A 16,304-nucleotide genomic window follows, 5' to 3' on the forward strand; every position below is an offset into this window, starting at 1 on the left:
TAGAATGTGGATGCAATAAACATATAACGCGCGCATTCATGTTAACAAATATCTTTAGGCATTGTCCAATCTAGCAGGCACTCTTGACTTACAACATGACAGCATTGTTAACATGGTCAACACAATGGCCACCACAACTGTCTAATCCAACCAAGATGCCCATGTGAAGTTAATAGTGTTTCTCCACTATGGATATGGCTATGGAGGTTATTAATAAGTTAGTTTTCACTTGTCAAGATATGTCGATAAATCAAACACATGGGAACCGAGAATAAGTTCTTTGTTTAGAGCATAACCGATCCTAAATAGAGAACCAAGAATAACATAACCACGGTCCACTTCTATTGACTATTGTTGTACACATGGTGTTGACCACATGCATATATAATAGACGAGTGAAAGACATGGGATTATGCAGTTACATAACCGCCTTATGTATCACGGTTAAAGCAATAGGTATAATAGTTTTCTACTAGAAATTGGTTATGTATTAAAAAACGCTCTATAGTCTATAATAAATATACACTATATACACACATGAGATTAACTTCACTGTGGAATGACATAATGAAAAATTCATTTCAGTAGCGACTGTCTGTACATAAACTCTCTCCGAGAAGATGAATTAGATTTTTGTCGTAACAAGATGACGAATGTTCAAACTGTAAGTAGACATACCTATCTCATCTATAAGAAAGACTACTTGTACCCTTTACCCTGCATCCATTGTAACTTGTCCTTAAGAATAAATAAATCAGATCTACAACATTTGCTTCCAGTATTTTCTTGTAATCTCGATAGGCATAACGATTCTGCAAAAAAAAATAAAAAAAATTAAACATTCACATAATATCAGTACCGATTAACCTATGTATGTCTTAGAAAACATACCAATTAACAAACCTGCAAGTCTCGGATACTTCATGTTGGAAGAGGAGACCGCTGATTTTGATCCTCAAAAATCCCATCTGTAATATCAGTACTGTGTACATTATCTTTTTTCCCACGATCCAAAGACGTTGCTTCGTATATTCCTACAAAAACGGTCAAATCAGTTTAGCCATTGAAGTTTACTAAAATATGAAAGTGATGTCATTATACGTACCAAATCCTAACAGAGTGCAGCAAATCAGAAAGCCCGGTAACGAGAAGTCCATTTTGTAGAAGATTTCCAAGACAATCAAGCATCCACCGGCGACCATTATATGTCTTGGGGATGAGAAAACCATGTGCAGCCTAAAAACAATATTCACTAATATTATACAAATATTTATGAAAACTTAAATGAAAATAAAGCATGTGAGTAGGATTAAGGATACCTTTCCTCAGCAATGCTGTCCACATAGGATATTAAGATAATGCCAAAGAGAATGGTGCTTGAAAAGGCCCAAGGAGAAAATGGTAATTCCACTTTGAGTGAGCCCTGAATGTTACATTGAGATGATAAAGAAGGGATTACATTAAATAGTAAAAGTAGGCCTGTAAATGAACTGAAGTTCGTTTACTTAATAAATGAACAAACATGACCACAACCTTTTGTTCGTTTAAGTAAACGAGCATTATGTACATTAGTTTACGTTTGTTTAAATGTTTAAGTATGTTCGTTTATATATTCATTTAAATTTTTAGGACTTACTACAATTTAGTCTAGTATCCCCCCCCCCCCCTCTTCTCTTCTCTTAGGCCTAACAGAGTGATGTTCACATTTACTTTCAATTGGTGTTTGTTAATAATCTTTCATCTATGTTTAGTTATGATTTATGTTTGTTTACGTCCGTGAAACGTTGATTTATACTATTACCAAACGAACACGAACATGTGCAGTTCGTATAATTGTTCATGTTTGATCGTTTGTTCGGTTAAAGTTAAACGAACAAGCACGAGCATGCCCCGTTCATGTCCGTTCAGTTCGCTGACCTAGGCAAAAGTGAGTTACATATATATCATAATATCTCGTAACACTGTAAGTAACAATATATGTAGCTAAACTTACTACAATCATGTCCCACATCGCAACAGGAAAGAGAAAGCAAGTTGCAGATGCAATTGTTATAGCATGAAGCCTCCGTTTCAGCTGATTCTGAAAACATAAAGAAAAGATAGTACTTCATAAACTCCATTATTTGACAGTTAAAAATTAACCAAGAAAATACTATTTTAGTTGAGTGAATACCTTAAGTGAAATACGTCTTGTGATAACCCTTCTCAATGCTGATAAAATTCCAGCAAGGATAGGAGCTATCATACTCTTCATATCCAATAATTGCTCTGTCTGACCCTCGCTGACTTGGCTATCACTAAATGGTATATCCTAGTTAAGTCTAACGTCAGGCATGAACATTTACATCATAAAGAATTTATATTTATAAATAATATTAAAGTTCATTAGTGAGAGGATATAGAACGGAGAATATGTAGCCATGGCCCATCCTTGAGACAAGAAGTAGAACGCAGCTAACATTGCAAAAAGCCCGCCAACCTGCTTAGCGTAAAAGTAATTGTAGAAGCATTGTACCAAATTTTACCACCAAAAACACTGGCTTATCATAATCGAAATTAACTACGTGTAATATTTACCTTTTTTAACATGTGTCCTCGCCTCCCATACAATGCTGCAGAAAGCACTCCAAGAACAGCACCTGAATACTCCGCTAAAATAGCCCTGAAATTACACTTGAAACTCAACAAATGTCGAAAAGATTGGATTCATGATGAAACTATTACCAAGTTTACCATAAAGCAGAAAAACCAACCTAACAGGTCCACAGGATTTGAGGCCTAATCCCCACAAGATATAGTATAAAGCTGTAATCCCGCCATTAATTAAAGAAGGTACAACCTGAAAGTAAAAATTTTCTCTTTATGCTAAAAGAAAAGAACCAAATGTGTACACCAGAATTATGCCTTAAGATCCTGAGAAATTATCTTATTAAAAGACAAATTCATTTTACCTGTGTGTTTGATAATGGTCTCCCCTTCCATGGCTTTTGTAAGACTAAAAAGATAATTGATGATGGAACAAGACAACTGAAGATAAAAAGTACAACCGAAGCTCCCGTTTGAGACAAATATCTGTACATGGAGTACGCTGACCATATCCTCAAGAAGTTTCCAATGACATGGATTATTTGCAAGGGCGTATGCCTGTTATACACGCGTTAAGCAGTTAAACAAGCAATAAGAAACCACAACTTTAGCATAGAATTTCTTATAAACCATAGTTGTCAATTTCGCAAGGCGCAAAGGGTGAGCCTTGGGCCTAGGTGCAAGGCACTTAAAAAGCCAGAGCCCGAGATAAGCAAAGTGCATAGCATATACATAACATTATTTGTGGTTTTAGGCTGGTTCCATGCCATTTTTTATGTTCCAAACCAATTTTCCCAGAATTTGCAAAATTTTGCCACTATTTATACGATTTGGCTGGAATTCAATTGAAATCGGACCAAAATCTGGCTAGAATCTTGTCTGAAAATCACAAGATCGGCTGGATGGCAGTGAGGCACTTTTCCACCTCGCATGAAAGCCTAGGCACGCGCCCAAAGGGCTTTTGACAGCACAGTTATAAACAATATCAGATTCACATTATAATGCAAACAGGCACTGATTCAAGCACGCTTTAGATATCAGAAAAGCACAATTAGTTTTGTTTTGCAAGAAAGCCCTGGAAAACTGGATTTCTTACATGGTCCTTCAATTATGATTGAAAATTGAAACGTTCAAGTAGAAGTACTCAATTCATTATTACACATTCCAATACTTGTGTGATCATTTATGCAACTGTTGCTGAATCGCCATTGCACTAAACTATAACGATGAGCCACGAAAACATTACATTTTGTAACTAACTGGAATAAAAATAATTATCTATTTAAACCTTACTGTCTCAAGTGAAATATACAACTAATTACCAAGCCCTAACAATACATAACAAGACTAAAACAAACATTAAACCTCAGTGCATACTGATTAATCATATGAATGCGGGAGTAGTACTAAATCAACACAATACATACGTCACCATAACGTAAAATCATTTCATTCTCATAAACCTCAATCAACAACGCCTATAGTCAATTTCATTCACTTTTAAGCAACTTTTAACCAAATTTCTCAACAATCATTTACATCATCAATTAATTAAGCCTAAGTGGATAGTAATGAATGCGAGAGTGCAGAATCAACACAATACATAGATTCAACATAATGTAAAACCATTTCGTCGTCATAAACCCTAACTAACAACACCTATGGCCAATTTCATTCACTGTTAGGTCAATTTCTCCCAAAACCTCAACAATCACTAGTGGCAACAACATATTAGCATTGAAACAGATCATTATTCACCAAATTAAATGAAATATACCTGAAATTAGCGGCGTGAGAAGAGGCTCGATCGTCCGGAGTATGATTTGGTAACATCATCGTGTACGGTGAGATTAGAATTAGAATTAGAATGAATCCGCAGTGAATAGAATAGAAGCAGTTGAAAACGATGTGAACAAGTAAGTCTAAGAAGAAGCGATTGCGAGATTTCAGAAACGACGTTGAATCTCGCTAGCAAAGCAACAAGACGAAGACACTGCGTTCGGGTTTCTCAAGTTTTGGGCTCGGATCTACGGTTGCAACAGTTGGGCCTGCTTAACAAAAACTTTGGATAAAACCCATTACACGTATACATGTATAATGGTTTTATTATTATTATTATTTTTTTTTTTGACAGAATTACAAATTTGTTTTTTAAAAAAAGCCAAATTACGGTTCGTGTCCTTTTCTAAGTTTCTTTGCAGGCAGTATACTTTAAACATTTTTTTCCTACACGTTATGTCCTTTACGCTAACTGAGTTAGAAAAACTCAGTTAAATACCCTCACGTGAGGCGTATATAAGGGCATATTATTCTTTTCAAAACAAATTCATATACTCAAATCAATAATAATAAAAATAAATTCACATACACAAACACACACACCACTCTCCCTGTCCAGATCTTCTTCACCCTTCTCTTCTCTCAACAACAATGGAGGATCCTGCAACTTCCATGACAACAACAACAACAACAACAATAAAAATGACCAGAAGTCCAGAAGAACAATAATAATAATAATCGACCAGATCCATATCCACAAAAATCTCAAACCCAGATCCAGTTAACCCCGCCTGAATCCAGTTTTCCGGTAAACTCCGACGAACGGCTACGAACCCACAAGCCCATATCCGATTCCGACGAGTTTGAACCAAATCTCGTCGGAGAAGATAACGCCGACGAGTTTGAGAGTTTGGACGAGGTGTATGTCATGAGCCCAATGAGCCAATCCCCGAACAACGACACAACCAAATTGGATCCGGGCGAAAGAAAGAAAAGTGAACGAGTTAAAGCCCAACCAAAGAAATTCCAAGACTACATTCTAGACGCCATGTCATCTATGGTCTAACCGAATATGGGTGCATTCTATTTAATGTAATTATGGTGTGAGTGTGAGGTATGCAAAAAGTTAGATCTGAGTATTCCTTTTTCTCATCTCCTTTCTTAAGTTATGTAATTCCCATCCCCATTCTCTCTCAGTTTAGTAATAAAATTCCCTCTTATCCTATCAATTAAGTTTGTTCATTCCAGTGTACATCCGGCTGAAGAGCGTCGGACACGAGGACGAAATCCGACGGTAGCATTCCCGGAGTGGGTTTGGAAACCATAATTCGGAAACTGGTGGTGGAAATTTTGGGGTTTTTGGTTTAGTCTGGAAGATGGAATTGGGTCTTGGAGGGGAGGTTGGTGGGCGGCGGTGGTGGTTGCTAGAGATTGAATGGTGGTGTGAAGGTGGGTGTTGATGGTGGTGATGAGTTCTGGAAGACTGGAAGAAAGAAGATAATGTCATACAAACTTTTTGCAGATTTTGACGAAAAGACCAATATGCCCTCACATGAGCCTCACGTGAGGGTATTTAACTGAGTTTTTCTAACTCAGTTAGCGTAAATGACATAACGTGTAGGAAAAAAATGTTTAAAGTACACCGTCTGCAAATAAATTTAGAAAATGACACATAACCGTAATTTGGCTTTCTTTAAAGGACAAAATTTGTAATTCTGTCTATTTTTTTAATAAATTAGAACACACTATAATTTCGTTGGGATGCTATTCAAACACCAACTATACAAATCTTATAGACATCACGTGACTGACAAATGTACGGGGAACATGATGACATCTTTTTGCAATCTATATGAGTCGTAGAGGCTTCTTGGCCTGTATAGCTTTTATATGACTCGTATAGGCATATTTTTACTTACTTAAAAATACATGTAAAAAATAACAGCCAACATAGTTATAAAATAACACACATAATTTAAAAGTATATTTTTATGCACAGTCATCCATGTACCTTTAGGTATTTAGAGAATACTTAAACTTTGTCCTCTTATCTTAACACAATTTTGATTATTAAATAATACTCACAATTTTGTCCACTCATATATTTATTTTTAATTTCAATCTTATACAAATCTGCTCATGATCTTTGAACGGTCATAAACTTTTGTACGTTAACAATTTTTAATTTATATCATTTACGTTATAAAAACTTGCATTTTATTATATTCAATTTGAATATGTCATTGCTATAACTTGGTCTCTTTTTCAATTCAAAAAAATTAGTATTTTACGTGATTACCATTTACAAGTGTTTATGTTCCATGCACATAACACAAACACGGTAACAAAACGAGTTTATATTAAATTTAAAATATATTGATTTATTAGATTAAAATCTCGTGTATTATAATATTTAACCTATTTTGACTTGGTTGAGATTCTCAAAGTAGTAATTTTTGAATTTTTAGTCGAAAATGATAATATGTGACTAATCAAACAACTTTCATGCATTTCAAAAGTTATTAAAACCCTACCACGTGCAAGAACAGTCCTCACTCATCACTACATTCATGTTGGGGCCATAAAAGCAAGTATAACTAACTTTTCACTAACTTTTAGTTTTAGAGTAGCATAAAATAATGGGCTAAAAATAATAAGATACAAATATGTTTCGATCATCATATGCATTTACTTATTCGTTCGTGTCACTAAAAGTATGCTTTTTACGAAATCTTTGTCAATAAAAACATATTTATAAACCAGAACATATTCTTTTATAGATTTGTCTAGAAAAGGCATTTGAGGGTTAAAGTAAAGCTGACCTGTGACTAGATCATATAGTCTTGAAATCAATAATATGAAATCTAAAGAAAAAGCCTGACTGGACCTCCATTTCCCAGTTAAACCGGGTGGACTGGACAGTCCGTTCCAGGTTATGAAACATTGCATAAAATGCAGATATTAATGTTTAGAGCATTCACATCCTGTTCCTCATCCATATCTCTATAATTACACTATAAAACACTACATTTCTCTTTCCTGTTTAGTTAAATAATACTTTTATCATTACAGTTTTCTCTCTCCTCTACTCACAACCAATCCAACAAATATTAAAAAAATAAATAGGGGCAAACAATGTTCCCTGAATGTTTCCCCAAATTTACAAAAAAACACTATATTTCTCTCGTCACCCTATAATTTACACTCACAATCATTAAAAACATCACCCTATAATTTACCAATCCCCCTCACATAATTATAGAGGATGGGATAGGAATGCTCTAAAATAGGGATATATGACAAGTTGATTCTTGCACATCTAGACGACCTGTCTAATGTTTAAAGATGCTGGACATTACCACATTGGGCCCAAAATATATAAAATGAAATTATTTTTGGCTTTATTTTTCTCTAGAATAAATAATTATTATATTATATATAAATTTCTAATATGTTTTTTTTATTGTGGAAATGTGGAATTCATTCCATGGCTTTATGACAAAAGAGCTAGCTATCTTTTTCTTTGGGTCAGTGACTCAATGGAACTATAACAGTTAACCTAACAGGCTAACATGAAACGGATCATGTTCGTTTGTTAACTTTAACCTAACAAACAATCGGACATGAAAAATTTTTGAACAAAACTTTCCCGTTCTTATTCGTTCGCTAAGAAAATGCTCATGTTCATGCTTGTTCGCTGAGAATATAAACGAACGTTTCACAAACGTAAATGAATATAATCGAGCAATCATAACTAAACATACCTCAACAAACATCAATTAGAGTAAAAATGTACATCAATTTGTCGGGACTAGAAAAATCAATAAAACTAGATTAAACTATGACATTTTAATTTATAAAACAAGACTATAATATAACGAACCAAATTTATTTTAATGAATATTTAAACAAGTGAACTTAACAAATGTAAACTACTCGGTACACCGTAAATTAACGAACGAATGGTCACAGGCGTAACTGAACAAACGAGGCATTAGTTCACGTTCACTTAAATGACGAGAAAGAAATTATTCGTGTTCGTTCATTTATTCAGCGAGAACAAAAATCTGGTCCCATTTGTAATATTTGAATCATAAAAATTACACACGTGATTTCCTTTTATACATGGATTTAAGAAGAAGACAGATTAACGCAAGTTAGCAATCGATCGGTGCCACCAAAGCAAACGGAAACAACAAGAACACTCTCGGGTCCACCCACACACTCACTCACTCACTCACTCACTCACTCACTCATACCACCACCAGATCGACTGTAAGTTAACAATTGATTCATTCATCAGTCATCACAAGCATTACATTAACAACCATCATAGTGTGTTAATTAATAGGCATTAATTTTGTAACCGAATATGCAAGCTATAAACCTCGGTTCGCACAGCTTCAATCTCCAAACTCGTGCTAGGGTTTCGAGTCAGTTTACGAACAAAAACGCCACCGTTTCCGTGATCGCCAACCGGAGAGATGATGATGCTCGTTTCGGATTACGACGGCGTTTTGACAGTCTCTGTGTCGGTGCCGGAAGTGTGACTCGGCTATCTGCAAAGTCCAGATCAGTCAAAGCTCAAGCCTCCGGTTTGTTTCGTTTAATCTGTTATCTCCTGTTACTGGCTTTACTTCATTACTGCATAACTGTATTGTGATGTTTGACCTAATTATAAAATGTTCTTTTTCTGTAATTGGATTATTTGAGCTATCTGTTGTTCACAACAGTTGAATTGTGATTGGAGATTTTGAAATGTTTAGGTATTATGCTGTAATTGATTTAGGAAAATAGTGTGATTAAAGGCAGTCATTAGGTTTGTTTTGTTGAATTCTGCATAACTGTTTTGTATATTGCTATGTTGTGCTGTTTGACCTAGTTTTATATTATTGTTTTGAATTATTTGAGCTACCTGTTGTTCACAACAGTTGATGTGATTGCAGATGTTGAAATGTTTAGGTATTAAGCTGTAATTGATTTAGGAAAATAGTGTGATAAAAGACGGTCATTAGATTTGTTTTGTTGAATTTATACTCTTTAGCTACTTCAGTATTGAATCCAATTTTGTGCATTATTATTTGGTGTATTCATGTTAGACCTAATTTTGCTTAAATTTTCCGTAATTGAATTATTTGAGCTACCCTGTTGTTTACAACAGGTGAATTGTGATAGAAAATTTTGGAATTATTAGGTTTTAAGCTATAATTAAGTTAGGGAAATAGTGTTATCAAAGGTAGTCATTAGGATTTGTTGATTACTGATAGATATTGATGTGATAAAACTCTGGTACAATCTTGTTATCTAACAAGCTATGCGATTAACTGAAATGTAGATGGAGACGTTACTCCTGTCAAGAGCCAATCAAGCTCTTCTGGATCCGTTTTACCTTATGTTGGTGTTGCTAGTCTCGGAGCCATATTATTTGGATATCATCTAGGGTAAATAACTTTATACCTTATGATTTATTTATTTCTACACATCATCAAAGTTTAGCGTGACTAATTAAGTAACTTCATTCTGTACTCGTTTCAGTGTGGTCAATGGTGCACTCGAGTATCTTGCTAAAGATCTCGGTATCGCTGAAAATGCAGTTCTACAAGGCAAGATTCACCAAATGTTGTGATTATAACTCATTTACATGTGTTATACAATTGTTTTTTATGAATGGTTTTATTGCAGGATGGATTGTTAGTACGCTTCTTGCTGGTGCTACTGTTGGTTCCTTTACAGGGGGTTCTCTTGCTGATCAATTTGGAAGAACAAAAACCTTTTTACTGGATGCAATTCCTCTTACAGTTGGAGCATTTCTATGGTTTGATATCATTTAAAGTTTTATTATAATAATTGTTTATAGCCTTGCAAACGAATCCAACAACCACGAATGAAGCATGCTCGTATTTGCTTGTTTAACGTTAATCGAAAAAAACAATTGAACACGAACTATTACACAAACAGGGTGTTCTTGTTCCTGTTCGTTTATGTTCGTTTGTTAACATTATATAAATGAATGGTTCACAAGTGTAAAAGAACAGACATAATTTAACATGGATAAAAGCATAGCTGAACTAAAATTAGTTAAAAGTAATTGGAATAACAACGTGTTCGGCCTAAAAAGTTTTTAAGACTACATTAAGTTGTAATAGGCCAGAAATTTTTTAATGAATATATTAATGAATGTAAGCGAATGAACTTAAACCAACGTAAACTAGTGAACAGAAATGAACGCAAACGAACAAACATAAACGAATTTAAATGAACAAACAAGACATGTGTTCATGTTCCTTCGTTTAACTAAATGAACAAAATTTGAGTTCATGCGCGTCTGTTTATTTAATTAAAGAACTTCTTGCTGAATGGTTCGCTGAACGTTTGGTTCGTCTACAGGCTTAATTGTTTAGATGACACTGGATGCGTGTAAATGTGTAATGTACTTTTATTTTTCAGTGCAACGGCTACCAATGTACAGACCATGATAATTGGTCGGTTGCTTGCTGGCATTGGAATTGGGATTTCATCTGCTATTGTCCCTCTATACATATCTGAGGTAAACCTGCCACCTGTCACAACTTATTTCTAACTTTCTGGTAAACAACAGTTTTACATTTCACACATTATGTCTTTTATATTAGATATCACCAACTGAAATTCGTGGCACCCTTGGATCTATCAACCAACTGTTTATTTGCATTGGAATCCTTGCAGCTTTGGTTTCTGGACTACCCTTAGCTTCCAATCCGTTATGGTGATTTACCATGCTTGTATTAAAAGTAAATTACGCTTTCGTCCTTGAGGTTTGACCTTTTTAACCCTTTTAAGTCCCAAAAGGAATCTTTTAAAATAACATGCCCCGAGGTTGTATTTCTGTAACCATTTCAGTTCATAGTGCTAACACAATCCCAAAATGCTGTTAAATCATCTAACATGCCCCTCACATGAGGAGCATTTTAGTATTTTTTACCGTGATGGGACGACAGGAGCTCAAATGGTTATAGAAAGTCAGAATTGCAACCTCAGGACATGATATGTCAAAAGATTCCTTTTTGGACTGAAAGGGTTAAACAGGCAAAACTAGGGGTGGCAACCTTGACCCAAACCATTCCAAATGGGTCAATTTGGGTTGTTTTAAAATTCAAATGGGTTGATTTGGGTCATAGGTTTTAATTAAATGGGTCAAAATGGGTCACTTGAAATTCCACATTCTTATTTTTGGGTCAAAATGGGTTGACAAATTTAACTACATGGGTCGATGTGGGTTAGTGTCTTAAGGAAAAGTGACATGTTTGGGTTGAAACGGGTTTTAGATTGGAACGATATCGGTTTAGGTTTCGGCTCGGATCAGCTTTCGTGCCGACACGAGTTTTAGCACTGAACGGGTTGGGTTTCGGTTTCTTTCGAGTTTTCGCACTAGACGGGTCGATTAAGGTTTTTGATTCGTTTTCGTCGACATTTTGGTTTCGGTTAATTTGTCGGATTTTTTTTTTGAAGAACGAGGATAACGGCGAAAATATTTTAGTTTTTTTACTTTTTTCGTTATTCGTTTATATTTTGAGTTATGATTTTTTATTTTTTTTTTGAATTTTTTTTGAGGGATTTTGATCTTAATAGAAACCATCAAAAAATATTCAAAAAAATTAATAAAAAAAATCATAACTCAAAAAATAAAACAAAAACAAAAAATGTAAAAAAAGTAAAACGTTTCGTCCGTTGTCCTCGTTAAAAAAAATCGACAAGTTAACCGAAACTGAAAAGTCGACAACAACGAAATAAAAACACGCTGAAACAAGCTGTTAAGTGATGAAAGGAACTGAAAAATCGCTAAAGCAAGCTGTTTAGTGCTGAAACGAACTGAAAAATCGCTTAAACGAGCTATTAGATGCTAAAACGAACTGAAAAATCGCTTAAACGAGCTGTTACGCGATGAAACGAACTGAAAAATCGCTTAAACGAGCTGTTACGCGCTGAAACGAACTGAAAAATCGCTTAAACGAGCTGTTACGAGATGAAACGAACTGAAAAATCGCTTAAACGAGCTGTTACGCGCTGAAACGAAATGAAAAATCACTTAAACGAGTTTTGACCCAGACCCGTTTTGACCCGTTCCACCCTTGACCCGTTTTGACCCTAACCCGTTCCAACCCGAACCAAAACAAGCCTTTTTTAAGTGACCCGTTTCGACCCTAACCCGTTTCAACACTAACCCGTTCCGACCCATGACCCGTTTCGACCCAACCCAACCCATTTGCCACCTCTAGGCAAAACCTCAGGGACGAAAAGCGTTATTTACTCATGTACTTATACTATTAAGGTTTATTTGTTTTTAGCCCAATTGGCCCAAGATATTATTCACTTACTTTTATAATTTCATTTTCAAGGTGGCGAACGATGTTTGCAATATCAGCTGTCCCGTCTGTTCTATTGGCATTAGGAATGGCAATTTCACCAGAATCTCCTCGTTGGCTTGTTCAGGTTTTGAATAAAACTAGTTTGTTGTGGGCCCACTTTTGTATGAATTAGTGGGGTGAACAATTAGTGAAATGAGAGTGTTTACTTGCAGCAAAAGAAAATTGACCAAGCTGAGAAAGCGATTAAAACATTATACGGTGATGGAAAAGTTGTTGAGGTCATGGCTGATTTAAGTGCATCTGGTCAAAATTCAGAAGAACAAGATGCTGGTTGGTTTGACCTTTTCAGTGCCCGATATTTCAAAGGTAACATCATTACATAATTGCTTAGGGGTGTGCATTGATTGGTTTGTGTCGGTTTTGGTATACAGAACAAAAAACTGAAAATTCGGCTTTTGATATTTAAAAACCATTCGACTTCAGATTTTGGTTTTCACAATGGGTTCGTTTTTGATTTTTTCAGTTCTTGCTTTTCTTTGTGGGTTCGGTTTCCGTTTTTTTGGTTTTGGTATTCACGTAGTTTCAGATTTTTCGGTTTTGCCATATGCTTGAAAATTTTCGGGGGAAAATGGTCCAAAATAATGAATTCGGGTTTTTTAACTATTTATTTATTGATTTATTTTTTTTTAAAAAACTTAACATTCAAGAAATAAGTTTTATAATTCATAAATTCAATAACAAAAGTTGGTTTTTTTTGGTTTTCGTTCGGTTATAAAGTCAGTTCTTTCGGTTTTTGGTATGTGCAAAACTGAAACCAAACCAGAAATTTGGTTTTTAAAAAAACATAAAACCACACCGTCGGTTTTGGGTTGGGTTCGGTTATGTCAGTTATTTTGATTACAGGTTGATAATATCGGTTTATGCACACCTCTATAACTACATAAAAATGACACCATGTCATTTATTCTATTACACCTTTTGTTATTAGATCATGCGATATTGACATATATGTGTATGGCAGTTGTGAGTGTTGGTGCTGCTCTTTTCTTATTCCAACAGCTGGCTGGAATAAATGCTGTTGTGTACTATTCAACCTCTGTGTTCCGGACAGCAGGAGTTGCATCTGATGTGGCAGCCAGTGCTCTTGTTGGGGCTGCAAATGTGTTTGGTCAGTCGCCCTTTTGTTTACAGTCTTTCCGATTGACAGTTATAACTTGTAACTCACAATATCTTGATTTCATTGCATTTTCAGGCACAATGATCGCATCTTCTTTGATGGACAAACAAGGAAGGAAAAGTCTTCTGATCACAAGCTTTTCCGGAATGGTATAATATATATGCGCTTATTATATCTCAAAATCTGTTCTACATTTTGTAATAATTGTTTTTTTTATTCTCAAGGCTGTTACAATGTTGCTGCTCTCACTGTCTTTCACTTGGAAAGTTTTGGCACCGTATTCTGGACCACTTGCTGTTATCGGGACTGTTCTGTATGTGCAATCAACTCAACCTTAGCTCGGGTTTAAATAAACCAAGCTGGGCTCAGGTTCCGCTTGTTTTGAGCTCTCGTTCTAAAGCTCTAGCTTGGCTCCTTCACTATTTATTTATTAATTTTTTACATATTTTTTACTTATAATTCTTATATACATAATATTTATTATTTAGCTGTTTTAATTATCGTTTTATTACTTTATATATAGTAATAGTTAAAATAAGAATATATATTAAATAAAAGTTACATAAATAATAGGCTCATTTAGGCATGTGAGCCAGCTTGAGCTCAATAAGTGAACCTAAATCTTGGGTTCGTTTATTAAACAAGCTTTTTTCTAGGCTTAGTCTCGACCTTGATCTCGTTTAAGCCCGGATCGATTCGAGCTTCTAGTGAGCCGATCTTGAGTAGCTCACAAGTAGCGTGGCTCGTTTGCACGCCTACTTTTAGCTAATTATATAACATTATTCGTCGACGTTAATTATACAGGTACGTGCTGTCATTCTCTCTTGGTGCGGGCCCCGTCCCAGCTCTTTTACTACCTGAAATTTTCGCTTCCCGAATCAGAGCAAAGGCAGTTGCTTTGTCACTTGGAATGCATTGGGTAATTAATTTAGATTTTGCTCGTATCAGTCCCCAAGATTAATATTTACCAAGTATTTTATACATTTTACTTACAAATGGTGTTACATTGTTGTTGAGCAGATATCAAACTTCGTGATCGGCTTGTATTTCTTGAGCGTTGTGACTAAATTTGGCATAAGCAAAGTGTACCTGGGATTCGCATCCATCTGTCTTCTTGCTGTTCTGTACATAGGCGGTAATGTTGTTGAAACAAAGGGCCGGTCGTTGGAGGATATCGAGCGTGAACTCAGTCCCGCTACTTGAGAGTATTCACTTTTTAGGTGTTGATTTTGGTGGGAATAATAAGGTATAGCTCATTAATTCTGATGGAGGCTATAGTTCTACCTGTCAACTTGTTTCATTTTGTTCTTCGTGTTCTAGATACTTACCCGCATTGTAAATTTATGGGTATTTTCTTTTTTGTTGAGACTTGGGTTTTCAGTATCTATTTTATCCCGATATCAATCTTCGATCTTTTGTTTATTAAAAAAACGCCTCGTGTGTCCTTATCAATTGAAGGATAACAAATTATCATCATATCACTCGGTTCACAAACTATAGTTGTGTTTAATCGATCATAGTCACTTTATATAATCGGTTATTAACTTTTATCTAGGTAACCTTTGGTATATGGTTGAAAATTTTAATGCCGTAAATCAGATTACATGAGATGGAAATATGGTTTATTATGCGTTGCAAGTGTTAAGAATGTCAAAATTAGTATGGATGTTTGATTTTGTACTGGGTAGTTCCAAACGCTTAAAATAATTATATAAAATGCGGCTATCATATAAGAAAATGAAAATGTAGATTGATTTCTTAAATTCAAACCAATAGAGTGGAGAGTTTGCACTAGAAGTTAAAACTACAGTTGGACTTGTCAAATCCAATTTGGTATTTGGTAATAGCTGTGTCTTATATTCATGAAAATTTAAGGTCACAAGATTCTTCCAAGTACGACAAGATCCATTTAAAATGGTAGTGTTCGAACATGCATTGACCATACTTTCTGTGTAGTCATGTTGTCTTTAGAAGCAATTCTATTGCAATGGGTCCTAAATTGATTACAAGCTTTTTATCACTAACCTTTTCTCATTAATCAATCATGTATTTCATCAGTTGACTTTTTTTCTTGAATCTTGATTTGTTGATGATGAGTATCAAAAATATGGAGATGGAGGTTGGTTATAGAGGTTTAGGGTTTCAGATGTGATGAAGTATTTCGTCGAAAGACGAAACAACAAAACATGTAGACACGTGGCGATATTTTAGAGGTTATTATGTTTCGTCTAGGGGTGAGCAGAAAACCGAATTAACCGAACCGAAATCAAATAACCAAAAAACTGAACCGAGAAAAACAGAACCGAAGCATTAACCGACAATTAATTTTTTAGTTTTTTGAAAAACCGATTTTTGGGTTTAGGTTTGGTTATCCATTTTAAAAAAACCAAAAAAAACTGAACCGAAGCATTAACCGA

General features: G+C 35.0%; 2 protein-coding genes across 3 annotated transcripts; one reads left to right on the plus strand and one right to left on the minus strand.

The window, feature by feature from the left end:
• Positions 1-16: 16 nt before the first annotated feature.
• LOC143578069 (uncharacterized) lies at positions 17-4,664 on the minus strand. 2 transcript variants are annotated; one of them, XM_077061738.1, is made up of 11 exons: positions 4,364-4,664; positions 2,952-3,144; positions 2,754-2,839; positions 2,578-2,662; positions 2,401-2,479; positions 2,174-2,304; positions 1,994-2,080; positions 1,320-1,423; positions 1,106-1,236; positions 904-1,034; positions 17-812 (listed from the first exon to the last, which is right to left on the minus strand). In XM_077061738.1, the coding sequence occupies exons 1-10, from the start codon at positions 4,420-4,422 to the stop codon at positions 922-924; spliced, it is 1,068 nt and encodes a 355-aa protein (XP_076917853.1). In that variant the 5' UTR covers positions 4,423-4,664; the 3' UTR covers positions 17-812; positions 904-921. The 2 variants fall into 2 exon arrangements, with proteins under 2 accessions (XP_076917853.1, XP_076917852.1); XM_077061737.1 differs by having other exon boundaries at positions 892-1,034.
• A 4,066-nt stretch (positions 4,665-8,730) lies between these two features.
• Positions 8,731-15,293, plus strand: LOC143578059 (plastidic glucose transporter 4-like). The gene is made up of 13 exons (XM_077061730.1): positions 8,731-8,960; positions 9,701-9,806; positions 9,901-9,968; positions 10,048-10,180; positions 10,813-10,912; positions 10,998-11,110; positions 12,741-12,834; positions 12,923-13,076; positions 13,732-13,878; positions 13,963-14,036; positions 14,112-14,200; positions 14,692-14,806; positions 14,908-15,293. The coding sequence occupies exons 1-13, from the start codon at positions 8,738-8,740 to the stop codon at positions 15,088-15,090; spliced, it is 1,599 nt and encodes a 532-aa protein (XP_076917845.1). The 5' UTR covers positions 8,731-8,737; the 3' UTR covers positions 15,091-15,293.
• The last annotated feature ends 1,011 nt before the right edge of the window (positions 15,294-16,304 follow it).

The sequence above is a fragment of the Bidens hawaiensis genome, unplaced genomic scaffold, assembly GCF_021521415.1.
Source record: "Bidens hawaiensis isolate Kalapana, Puna unplaced genomic scaffold, B.hawaiensis_p1.1 tig00029009_1, whole genome shotgun sequence".
Lineage (NCBI taxonomy): Eukaryota > Viridiplantae > Streptophyta > Magnoliopsida > Asterales > Asteraceae > Bidens > Bidens hawaiensis.